Source organism: Panulirus ornatus, chromosome 34 (genome assembly GCF_036320965.1).
Source record: "Panulirus ornatus isolate Po-2019 chromosome 34, ASM3632096v1, whole genome shotgun sequence".
Classification (NCBI taxonomy): Eukaryota; Metazoa; Arthropoda; class Malacostraca; order Decapoda; family Palinuridae; genus Panulirus; species Panulirus ornatus.
Genome location: NC_092257.1, coordinates 907,373 through 920,960, shown reverse-complemented (window position 1 = coordinate 920,960; position 13,588 = coordinate 907,373). Strand labels below are relative to the sequence as shown.

Here is a 13,588-nt window from a genome sequence, read left to right as displayed (position 1 = left end):
GTTGTGCAAGTACAAGGCAATGAACTCCCTTGCATTGTTAGCCAAAAACAACATGCAAAATCACTCAAATGTGGAAATTTATTCAATAGCTAACAAATGAACAAAGTATTCATACTTCTTACATCAACAACAAGTATTCCAAGAAATTTGTTATATAAATATGGAAAATACAGTATCAAAAAATACTAGTCACACAGTTTCACAAAAAAATTCTCAGTATATCACAAATACTGTAATACAGGCACACTCCTGATGCTTGCACTGAAATATTTCCTTCTCACTCTCCAAACACACACACACACACACACTTAGGTACCTGGCACAGGCAAGGAAGGGTGTGTGTGTGTGTGTGTGTGTGTGTGTGTGTATGTGTGTGTGTGTGTGTGTGTGTGTGTGTGTGTGTGTGTGCATACATAAGAGTAAGATGGGGCAACACAAATAGTAATCACACATAGTAATCAGTGTGGTTGGCATGGAACCCATCAATCTAACATGCCTGTATTCTAATACCAGACAGGACAGCCACTTCACACTTTACCAAAATGTTCATCCTCTCCTTTGCAGCTAGTTAATGCATAAGTACCTGGCATTAGCTGGGATTTGTATGTGCATATACAAGGTTAAGATATGGCATATATTCAAGGTTAAAAAATGGGACAAGGAGAGTGTAAAATTCTTTCCCTGTGGTACAAAAAATAATGATCACTCTATCAAACACACACATGCTTACTTTTTTCATGCCCCAGGAGTATCTTTATGAGGCTCCTGCAGGACCTGGAAAGCCAGTCATATCCAATGATTGGGACCACAGATCTTAAATTGAAGTGATGTGTGTGCATCTATGTGCAGTGCAATTGAGTAATAAATGCTCAGTGTCTTTGTTGTGGTAGCTGCATCATAGGCATGAAGGGTCTTGGGATATGTTGAAATGGTTTTTAGCACTGTAGGGAGGAGGATGTTCAAAGCATATACAGGAAAGTGTGTCACATATTCGTCTGGGAAGTGTTGCTTCTCATGGGTGTATGTCTGGTCGGGTGGAGTTTAAGACTGTTGGGGTGGAGTTTAAGACTGAGTTGAAAGGGCAGTTGTTTGGTGTTTGTCAGGCTATTTCTGTATGTATGTGTTTCATCAATGTTATATTGTTGGGAGCAGGAGATCTGTAATTAGAGTTTGCTGAAGGGTGAGGTAAGGGTAAGCTTTTAATTTCTACATAGGGGTTCGCAGTTAGTTTTGGAGTGGTTTCGTTGGGAGGGGTCAAGTGCTACTGCGAAGAACTGACTGCCAAGTAGGTTGATGTAAAACTGTATTGGGAGGATCTATGTTTCCTTGTGTAAGCATAAGTGCTTGTTATTGCCTAGGAGCCAGCGATTGTTCTGAATACACAAATTTGTGCGGTTTGGAGTTTTTATTTGCTTTTGAGGTGGTGAGGGATAGTTTACAGTTTAGAGGGGAGAGAATTAATTGTTTATTAAGAATTTTAAGGACCTTTTCTTGTCCAAATTTTATGCCAGTTAGTTTTCATAGGACATCTGGTTTGTCCATTTGCTTGTGTATAGATGTTACAGTATTGTAAGGACTAAATACCATGTATGTGTCACATGTAATGCCTAGAATGGTTGGTGTTTTATTCAGTGGTAGTATTTGTTCACTCCAGTGACTGGAGGGTGTAAGATGGATTTGTGTCTGTCTTAAGTAAAAAGAGTGATTGAAGACTTTTGCAGAGATGAAGTCATTCTACTCTGGGAGAGCCATTATTCTAATTGTGTATCGTAGTGCTGTAAGTCTGGTGTTGGTACTGTGGTGTCAGGGTGTTGTGAAGTGATTGTGTGGTCATTTGCATATAAAAGGACCTTCATGTCATGGTTTGCTGAAGGTAACAAGAGGTCATGTAGGAAGTGAATGAAGTGGACTGGAGAAAGAACTGCACCTTGGGTAACTCCACAGTAGAGCTTACGTGTTTTAAAGATGAAGCCACAGTGAGTGACTCTGGCATGGGGGTTGGCTGTGAAATGACCAACCAATGAGGGTGGTGTCAAATACCCTTTGTATGAAAATAAGTCAGATATGTTAGGAGACACTGTAGAATGTTTTGTTGACATATACTGCCACTAGTATTGAGTGGGGGGTCGGGGGGGGGTTGTCGTTGGTTGAGGCCATCTAAGATATGTTGCTTGGGCTCAGTGTGTAGTGTGGTGGTGGTGTGGTTAGGTCTGATGCCATGTTTTATAGGTGAAAGTGGGAATTTTTTGGGATTTTTCATTGAGTTTGGATTCTGACAACATAAATGAAATAGAGCACTACAAGAAGGGGGAGTTGGGTAGTTTGGAGAGTTATAGGATTGATATTATGTTGACAAGTTTCCAGATGTTAGGGATTTTCTTGTGTAGCCAGATGTGGTTACAGATGTATGAAAGTGTCTGGACTGTAAATGGGCCAGAGTGTTTTATGTGAAAGGTTGATGTATTGTCACTGTAGCAGGAAATTTTTTAAGACTATTATTTCATTGATTGTATCACTGGGAGTGAAGGGTGGGTGGTCACCTGTTTCTAGATAGGTTCTGATAGATTCTTTGTATATAAATACGCAGATGCTTACTTCTTACTTCCTGCCTTAGTAGTTCCTACTAATCTTTATGGTGCATCTGCAGCACTCAGGAAGCTGGCTACATTCAACAGTTAGGACCATAACTCATAATGTGTTGTGATGTGTGCGAGTTTATGCGCATAGAGTCCAAAGCTTTTGAGCAGTAAGTGTTCAGTGTATTTGTTACAGTTGCAACATAGGAAAAAAGGGTCTTGAGATATACTGAAACAGTGTTTGTAGTGTTGTAGTGATGGGTGATGTCCAGAGCAGAAACAGGAGTGTGATTTGTTTGTCTGGAAAGTGGGTTTCTGAAGGGTGTATATCTGTAAACTGGAGTTTAAGGTTGAGTTAGGAGGTCAGTTGGTTGGTGCTTGTTGGATCATTACAGTATGTATGTGTTTTGTCACTGCTATGTCTGTTGGGAGTGGGGGACCTGTAAGTAGAAATTACTAAAGTTTGAGGTAAGGGTAAGCTTTCTGTTTCTACTATGGGGATGGAGTTTAGTTGTAAAATGGTTTGGGTGGGAGGGGATCTAGTGCTGTTGCTGAGTACCTACCATATCGAGATGGGACTGTATTGGGAGGATCTCTGTTTCATAGTGAATATGTTGAGTGTTTGTGGTGGCTCGGCGATAGTGATTGTTCTGACTGTACAGTTCTGTGTGGCTGCAGCTTTATAATATTCGTTTTGGAAAAAATGGAAGACTAAGCAGTTGAAGAATAGTGGAGCATGTGAACTGTTTGTAAAGGAAGTTGAGAGATTATTCTTCTTGTCCAAATTTGGTGCCAGTTAGCATTCTATGGGCAATCAGTTTATGATTGTTTTTGTATTGATGTTACTGGTATGAGGAGTGACTATTGAGAGTTGTACGTGATACCTAGATTAGTTGGTATTTTGTTATGAGGAAGAGACTGTCCATTCAAGGCAACTGGAAATTGTGAGCTGAATTTGTGTGTCTGAGATTTAAAGAGTGACTGAAGACTTCTTTGGAGATGCAGAAACATATATATATTTATTTCATTTATTATTTATTTATTTTGCTTTGTCGCTGTCTCCCGCGTTTGCGAGGTAGCGCAAGGAAACAGACGAAAGAAATGGCCCAACCCACCCCCATACACATGTATATACATACACGTCCACACAAGCAAATATACATACCTATACATCTCAATATACACATATATATACACACACAGACACATACATATATACCCGTGCACACAATTCACACTGTCTGCCTTTATTCATTCCCATCGCCACCTCGCCACACATGGAATACCATCCCCCTCCCCCCGCATGTGTGCAAGGTAGCGCTAGGAAAAGACAACAAAGGCCCCATTCGTTCACACTCAGTCTCTAGCTGTCATGCAATAATGCCCGAAACCACAGCTCCCTTTCCACATCCAGGCCCCACACAACTTTCCATGGTTTACCCCAGATGCTTCACATGCCCTGATTCAATCCACTGACAGCACGTCAACCCCAGTATACCACATCGATCCAATTCACTCTATTCCTTGCCCGCCTTTCACCCTCCTGCATGTTCAGGCCCCGATCACTCAAAATCTTTTTCACTCCATCTTTCCACCTCCAATTTGGTCTCCCACTTCTCCTCATTCCCTCCACCTCCGACACATATATCCTCTTGGTCAATCTTTCCTCACTCACTCTCTCCATGTGCCCAAACCATTTCAAAACAACCTCTTCTGCTCTCTTAACCACGCTCCTTTTATTTCCACACATCTCTCTTATCTTTACATTACTTACTCGATCAAACCACCTCACACCACACATTGTCCTTAAACATCTCGTTTCCAGCACATCCACCCTCCTGCGCACAACTCTATCCATAGCCCACGCCTCGCAACCATACAACATTGTTGGAACCACTATTCCTTCAAACATACCCATTTTTGCTTTCCGAGATAATATCCTCGACTTCCACACATTCTTCAAGGCTCTCAGGATTTTCAACTCCTCCCCCACCCTATGATTCACTTCCGCTTCCATGGTTCCATCCGCTGCCTGATCCACTCCCAGATATCTAAAACACTTTACTTCCTCCAGTTTTTCTCCATTCAAACTTACCTCCCAATTGACTTGACCCTCAACCCTACTGTACCTAATTACCTTCCTCTTATTCACATTTACTCTTAACTTTCTTCTTTCACACACTTTACCAAACTCAGTCACCAGCTTCTGCAGTTTCTCACATGAATCAGCCACCAGCGCTGTATCATCAGCGAACAACAACTGACTCACTTCCCAAGCTCTCTCATCCACAACAGACTTCATACTTGCCCCTCTTTCCAAAACTCTTGCATTCACCTCCCCAACAACCCCATCCATAAACAAATTAAACAACCATGGAGACATCACACACCCCTGCCGCAAACCTACATTCACTGAGAACCAATCACTTTCCTCTCTTCCTACACGTACACATGCCTTACATCCTCGATAAAAACTTTTCACTGCTTCTAACAACTTGCCTCCCACACCATATATTCTTAATACCTTCCACAGAGCATCTCTATCAACTCTATCATATGCCTTCTCCAGATCCATAAATGCTACATACAAATCCATTTGCTTTTCTAAGTATTTCTCACATACATTCTTCAAAGCAAACACCTGATCCACACATCCTCTACCACTTCTAAAACCACACTGCTCTTCCCCAATATGATGCTCTGTACATGCCTTCACCCTCTCAATCAATACCCTCCCATATAATTTACCAGGAATACTCAACAAACTTATACCTCTGTAATTTGAGCACTCACTCTTATCCCCTTTGCCTTTGTACAATGGCACTATGCACGCATTCCGCCAATCCTCAGGCACCTCACCATGAGTCATACATACATTAAATAACCTTACCAACCAGTCAACAATACAGTCACCCCCTTTTTTAATAGATTCCACTGCAATACCATCCAAACCTGCTGCCTAGCTGGCTTTCATCTTCCGCAAAGCTTTTACTACCTCTTCTCTGTTTACCAAATCATTTTCCCTCACCCTCTCACTTTGCACACCACCTCGACCAAAACACCCTATATCTGCCATTCTATCATCAAGCACATTCAACAAACCTTCAAAATACTCACTCCATCTCCTTCTCACATCACCACTACTTGTTATCACCTCCCATTAGCGCTCTTCACTGAAGTTCCCATTTGCTTCCTTGTCTTACGCACTTTATTTACCTCCTTCCAGAACATCTTTTTATTCTCCCTAAAATTTAATGATACTCTCTCACCCCAACTCTCATTTGCCCTCTTTTTCACCTCTTGCACCTTTCTCTTGACCTCCTGACTCTTTCTTTTATACCTCTCCCACTCAATTGCATTTTTTCCCTGCAAAAATTGTCCAAATGCCTCTCTCTTCTCTTTCACTAATAATCTTACTTCTTCATCCCACCACTCACTACCCTTTCTAATCAACCCACCTCCCACTCTTCTCATGCCACAAGCATCTTTTGCGCAATCCATCACTGATTCCCTAAATACATCCCATTCCTCCCCCACTCCCCTTACTTCCATTGTTCTCACCTTTTTCCATTCTGTACTCAGTCTCTCCTGGTACTTCATATATATATATATTTTTCTTTCTTTCAAACTATTCGCCATTTCCCGCATCAGCAAGGTAGCATTAAGAACAGAGGACCGGGCCTCTGAGGGAACATCCCCACCTGGCCCCCTTCTCTGTTCCTTCTTTTGGAAAATTAAAAAAAAAAAAAAAGTGAGAGGGGAGGATTTCCAGCCCCCCCCTCCCTCTCCATTTAGTCACCTTCTACGACACGCAGGGAATATATATATATATACATATATATATATATATATATATATATATATATATATATATATATATATATATATATATTTTTTTTGCTTTGTCGCTGTCTCCCACGTTTGCGAGGTAGCACAAGGAAACAGACGAAAGAAATGGCCCAACCCACCCCCATACACATGCCTTGATTCAATCCACTGACAGCACGTCAACCCCGGTATACCACATCGCTCCAATTCACTCTATTCTTTGCCCTCCTTTCACCCTCCTGCATGTTCAGGCCCCGATCACACAAAATCTTTTTCACTCCATCTTTCCACCTCCAATTTGGTCTCCCTCTTCTCCTCGTTCCTTCCACCTCCGACACATATATCCTCTTGGTCAATCTTTCCTCACTCATTCTCTCCATGTGACCAAACCATTTCAAAACACCCTCTTCTGCTCTCTCAACCACGCTCTTTTTATTTCCACACATCTCTCTTACCCTTACGTTACTTACTCGATCAAACCACCTCACACCACACATTGTCCTCAAACATCTCATTTCCAGCACATCCATCCTCCTGCGCACAACTCTATCCATAGTCCACGCCTCGCAACCATACAACATTGTTGGAACCACTATTCCTTCAAACATACCCATTTTTGCTTTCCGAGATAATGTTCTCGACTTCCACACATTCTTCAAGGCTCCCAGAATTTTCGCCCCCTCCCCCACCCTATGATCCACTTCCGCTTCCATGGTTCCATCCGCTGCCAGATCCACTCCCAGATATCTAAAACACTTCACTTCCTCCAGTTTTTCTCCATTCAAACTCACCTCCCAATTGAATTGACCCTCAACCCTACTGTACCTAATAACCTTGCTCTTATTATATATATATATATATATATATATATATATATATATATATATATATATATATATCCCTGGGGATAGGGGAGACAGAATACTTCCCACGTATTCCCTGCGTGTTGTAGAAGGTGACTAAAAGGGAAGGGAGCGGGGGGCTGGAAATCCTCCCCTCTCACTTTTTTTTTTTTTTTAATTTTCCAAAAGAAGGAACAGAGAAGGGGGCCAGGTGAGGATATTCCCTCAAAGGCCCAGTCTTCATCCTCTGTTCTTAACGCTATCTCACTAATGCGGGAAATGGCGAATAGTATGAAAGATATCTATGTGCATGTTCATGTATGTATATACGTGTGTATATGAGTGGATGAGTCTTTCTTCGTCTGTTTCCTAATGCTACCTCACTGATGCGGGAAACAGCGACCAAGTATAATAATAATATAATGATAATATATATTCTTAGAGTAAGGGGATGAGTATGCAGTCTACAAGGGATGAGATGGTCTGGGAAGTGAGTCAGTTGTTGTTTGATGATGATACAACACTGGTGGCAGACTCAAAAGAGAAACTGCAGATGTCTATCTATTTATCTTTATCTCTGATGCCTGTTTCAACTGGAATTCCCTTAAAGAGGCAGCCATGCAAGTCTCCATAACTAAAGAACTCCAGTATCACTTCTTAGCCTTCAGTGCCTTAACCTTCACAGGCCACTGGTAGAGGGCAAGGCTAGTGCAGTGTATGCAGACTCATACCTATTGTTCCTGATGACTACACTACTACTTCTATCTACTGCTCCTACCATTTTGCCAAAAGGCAGGGCTAACGAATAGTGTTCACCACAGGAAAATCTACAGTTACAAAGAATGAGCTGTGTGAGTTAAGTGTTGTCAAGTGTTATATATGACAAGGAGGGACTGTACGTCAGAATGTCAGTAGTCCACATGTTTAAGAGAAGCGGAAAGAGAAGACAGCTACCTGGGTCAGAGGGGTGCAACATGAGGACTGCTAAAGTGCTGGCTCACTAAGCAGATGTCACAAACCCTCCTGATACTCAGGCAGGTAATACTGGTAGTACAGTGAAAGGAAAAAGAACATAGTTGAAAAAAAAACATAGTTATTAGGTTAAGCAGGGATGAGAAACAGGTTAGTTGGAGGTTTGAGTTTGAATGGAAAAAGACTAGAGTAAGTGAGGTGTTTTGCAAACCTGAGAGTGGATATGGCAACAAACAGAACTATTGAAGTGGAAGTGAGTCACATGGTGGGTGAGGGGGCAAAAGTTCAGGGAGCACTGAAGAATGTATGGAAAGAGAGACTGTCATTGGAAGGGCAAAAATGGGTAAGTATTGTAGTCCCAATGATGTTGTACTGATGTGAGGCATGGCCTATAGAAGATGTGCAGAGGAATGTAAACATGCTGGAAATGAAATGTTAAAGTTCAATATGATGTGGTTGGGGAATCCATGGAAAAGTTTGTGAAGCCTGGTTATGGATATGGGGCTGTGGTTTCAGTGCATTGCACATGACAGCTAGAGAATAGATGTGAATGGATGCAGCCTTTCTTTGTCTGTGGTTGGCACTACCTTGCTAATGCAGGAAATGGTAATCAATTATGAAAAAAATAAAAAAGATATATAGATAGATAGATTTTCCCTCTAAGACTCTGTCATCTGCTCTTGATGCTACCTTGCTCATGCAGGAAATGGTGAGCATGTATTAAAAAAAAAGAAAAGAGAGAGATAGATATGTGTGGCCAACCTTCACCTGCATGGTTACTTCATGAGTGAAAAGTCACCTTTGGTAATGTTGTATCATCGTCAATGGATTAAATGTAGTGCAATCTCACAGGAATTTCAAGCTCCAGATGAATGCACTATTTTCTTGCTATTTATTGCAGCATCACCTTGAAGATGCAGGAGCCCTGTAAAAGGGGTTCTGGGGTTATATAACTGAATGACAGATAGACAGCTCACTAACTGATACTGGACCCTCCCTGTACATAGTTACAATGCTAGTAAGAATTCACCTTTAGCAAGGCTGTAGCTTAGTCAAAGGACAAAAAGAATACAGTCTTGCTGAGGACCTTCTAATTCCAAAAATTCCATTATTTCCCTAATTCTGCATAAAGTGCAATCTTTAAAGCTACAGGAGTACCATAAAAGGAGTCCTGGGTTGTACAACAAAAAAGTGAAGCATGGAATGATGAATGATCTGAGGTGTGGATGATGGGCTCTGGTCTTGGTGCACTGTGCATGAAAGGTGGGAAAGTGAGTCTATACAGGTAAAGAGATGGTCTGTCTGTTTCTTTCAATACCTTACTAAGGCAAAAGATATAGGGGTGTATGAAAAAGAGAGGAAATAAAATATACCCCATGACTTCTTTTACTGAGTTCCTGTGGCTTCAAGGCTGCACTACATTCAGTAGCAGGGAAATGATGGACATCTTTGGAGCAAGAATTTCTTGATGAGATTATAATCCTTTTCATTCACTGATGATAATACAACACCACTGAAGGTGACTTTCCATTTGAGGTGCAAATCGTATGCAGGTGAAGTCCAGTATAAGAGTTTTTACAAAAGTAGCTGCCTCAAGAGTAATTTACTAATGATATGTTTACACCTTTAAAGCATCATGAAGCACACAATTGAATGATTCATGATTCAAATGTTTTAGTGTTATACATTATATCTGACATATGTAAACTTTTTTCATAGTAATAATTGTTAATCTTATACTCATTCACTGAATAAAATGATATAAAATCATATAATGCCCATACCAAAGGACGACTGGTAATGGTATACATATAGAAGTCATATACAAATGAAAATTCAGACTTGAGGGCCATCATCTTCTACCGGAGCACTTGTCTTCTGGGCTGCCTGCCTCCGAAGGTCCTCACGAATAGAAGCAGTCATGATACATCCAACAAATAGTACTAACACCAGCAGCAAGTTTGCCGCCACATCTCCATAACTGTTAAGGGAGAAAACATCAGAAGAAATAAAAACTGTTGGATAGTATATTGTATACTTCTCTTCCCACAGGGCGTTCAGTTTCATCATACATTCACTACATACTATACTCTGTCTGAGAATAGAAATAATATGAAATTCAACTGGGAGAAATCTAGAAACTGACAACTACCATCATTCTCTGCTACCATGATTCACACTATATTTCAAAACACTCTTTGAAAAGAAATAAAATATTGTCATGCATCAATTTTGGGGAGGAGGTTTAGTGGTAACGGACACCCACCTGACAATTCTGGTATCAAATATGTACTTCCATAAACAGGTGGGGAGATGAAGAGAAAAGATGGACCTAAACATAAACATTGACATGAATCAAAGAGAGCAATCTTTATTAGTAGATTCAAAGAATATGAAAACTGAAAAAGGAATCTAGACTACATTCAGAAAAAGTATTAGCAGAGATTATTAGACACAACTATGAGCTTATTTTATTGTATCAAAATGCATTGCAAGGAGGGGGGAAAAGCAAGCAAGTGATGGGGAGTTGGTTGGAGAGAGTGAGAGCCTGGGGAGAGGTCACTGGGAAAGCAGTGAAGGGATACTATATTGCAGGTGCCAAGAAAGGAGGCTGGAGTCTTTGACAATGAAATTTCTCTGCTACGTATAGCGATCAGCAGGATGTGGTACTTGAGGAGGCTTACAAGACTCTCTATTGTACTTCAATAAACAAAATCACTCACATAAACAGACACTAAAATTATCAAATGACTGCAATCTGCCTAAAGTGCCCACCACCACCTATGCACACTTGGCATACATGCTGTGAGTGTATGTGTGCATATGTGTATTTTCACAAAAGTATGGGTGTGTATGTGTGTAAATGTCTCTGCTCCTGCTTGTGCCACTACATTAGCACCATTGTGTATGTCTATGTTTATCGCAATTACCTATTCTAATGTATTTGTACAGCCCGGGGAGGAAGTTTTACAAATGTAAGGTCCCATCTCTCAAACTTTACTGTCGTACAACTTTTTAAACTTTTGTGAACTATCTGGATTTAAATAACTATAAAAACAGTTGATCTTCCCATCATCAACAGCCATACCTTTCCTACAAAACTGCCTCTCATACCTACTGACTATCTCGCATATCCTGACTGTACATCAGGCATACCTGCTTTAACAGTTAAAATACTACAACTGAAGGACCATTCATTATCTCTAGTACATGACCAGCTTATCATCATCATCTCACATCATCTTGTCATAAAAATTCACAACCACCTAAAAGAAAACCTGTATGTATCATTTACAGTAAATCAAACTGGTTTTAATTTACAGAGTACTTAGAACAAGCTTTCTCAGACTTCAGCCTTCATTCTCTCAAGTCCAAAGATGCCACAGTAACCCACTGTAAATGACCAATCATAACACAAAAACTTATTCCCAAAGGGAATAAAAAAATTCATCCAAATTTCAGATGATAAATAATGTCAAAAAACAATCTTAGATAAAAAGGATCATCCAACACAAGCTGACTCAAAATCCATTTCTTTAACTCTGCTTCCTATTGTAATATAAAATAAATATCTGATAGATCTGGGTCTGGTACTTTGCATATCTAAATAAAAAGAACTTCAGTAGTCCATCTAACTATAATTAAACCACATACTGGACCCTACCTCCTGAGTAGCTGACCATCAGCCATGGTACAAAATATCCCGAAGAATTGGGCTGAAGCATTGAGCAGGCCAGAACTAGTGCCCTCAGCCTCAGGGTATGTTAATTCTGCAGCAAACTCAAAACCCACTGGTAGGTAGCCTGTCATGAAGAACCTGCAAAATAAAAGCTTTATATGCCTCTAGATATACAGTGGTTGAAGCATTTGGAAATATGATGCCAATTCAACAAGTCAAAACTGCCTAATTACAATCAGGAGTCTTAAAAGTTTTAGTTAAATCAATGAAAGAATGCCACAATCAAATCTCAACATTCCTGTACAATGAAAATACATCTATTATTCTTTCATACTTGATTGCCACTTCCCATGTTAGTGAGGCAGTGCAAGGAACAGACAAAGAAGGGCACACATCCACTCATATCCATTCTCTTGCAGTTATATATAATGCATCAAAATCACAGCTCCCTAACTACAACCAGGCTCAACATACCTCTCCATCATTCACCTTGGATGCATCACACTGACAGCATGTCAACCCCTATATACCACATCGTTCAAATTCACTCTGCCCATTCCAATTCACCCTATCCCAAGCATGTCTTTAACCCTTCTGCATATTCATGCCCCAATCACTCAAAATTTTTTTCACTCTATCCTTCCATCTCCAATTTGGTCTCCCCATTCACCTTGTTTCCTCCACTTCTGACATGTATATCCTCTTCGTCAACCTTTCCTAACTCATTCTCTCCATAAGTCAAAAAATATAAACAAAATAAAATCATAAAGAAAAATTTGCTTACAAATACATAACAAATGAAAAGAACAGTTACAAAGTCTATTTATCTATCTATTTCCCTGATGCCTGCTTCCTTTAGGAACTCCCTCAAGGAGGTGGCTATGGCAAAAGATTCTCCATAACCAGAGTGTTACAAAGAAAGCCCAATTATTTTGATTCATTACTGCTAATGCTAGTCTGATTTCCTGAAATTTCTAAATACATGGAAAAAATCTAAAATCAAGGAATTGTGACATGGAAATTTGGAAACACTACATAATAAAAGAAATCAAGAATCCTAAACTTACCAGACATTTTAAAGGATGGCACTATGCAGCTGTGGAGACTCAAATGGGCTTCTGTGTTGCTGACTATACGGATTTAGCCACTTGGTTTACTTTCAACAAGTCTGTCTTTTTCAATTGTGTCAGGTTTAGCATTTAAGATAAGTTTTTGATGCTTTTTCTAGCATTTATTATAAAAAAAATTTGATATCCTGAGATTTCAAGCTTTTGTTAACATTAGTACACTCACTTTTTTTCTCTTATTTTCCCATAATCTAATTCTGTAGCAAGTGAGATTTTTTTCATAGCAAAATTGCATTGTCACTGGAGGTTATAAATGAGAAAGAAATCAAACTATTGTAAACTCATGATTCTTCCCCTCAAAATACACATGAATGACATACTGCTTCAAGATAATGAGGTCAGAGTTTAACTGAGAAAAGTATGTGAACTGGCCAGTTGCTGCCCTCTAGCCAAGAAGCAGCTGCTCTCAGCCAATCTTATCTTGCTGGATGGTGCAAAAAGAATAGAAGTGACAATTAAGGGAGACTGCTAATATCTGGACATTATCTGGTTACTGCCTAAAGGTCTTATCAACTCAAATATGTTTTCTCTATTCACTTCCTCATCACTTGGCTTGTTCCACTT

At 40.0% G+C, this 13,588-nt stretch overlaps 1 protein-coding gene across 5 annotated transcripts in view; it reads right to left on the bottom strand.

Moving 5' to 3' along the window:
- Positions 1-4,729: 4,729 nt before the first annotated feature.
- HisT (Histamine transporter) overlaps positions 4,730-13,588 on the bottom strand; it is a 125,024-nt gene continuing 116,165 nt past the window's right edge. For 4 of the 5 annotated variants that reach the window (XM_071682136.1, XM_071682137.1, XM_071682138.1 and 1 more), the window contains 2 exons: positions 11,883-12,035; positions 4,730-10,199 (listed from right to left, as the gene is read on the bottom strand). In XM_071682136.1, coding sequence (XP_071538237.1) covers positions 10,055-10,199; positions 11,883-12,035 — 298 coding nt within the window. In that variant the 3' untranslated portion in view covers positions 4,730-10,054. The remainder of the gene's footprint in view (positions 10,200-11,882; positions 12,036-13,588) is intronic. The other variant, XR_011715135.1, reaches the window with a different exon arrangement.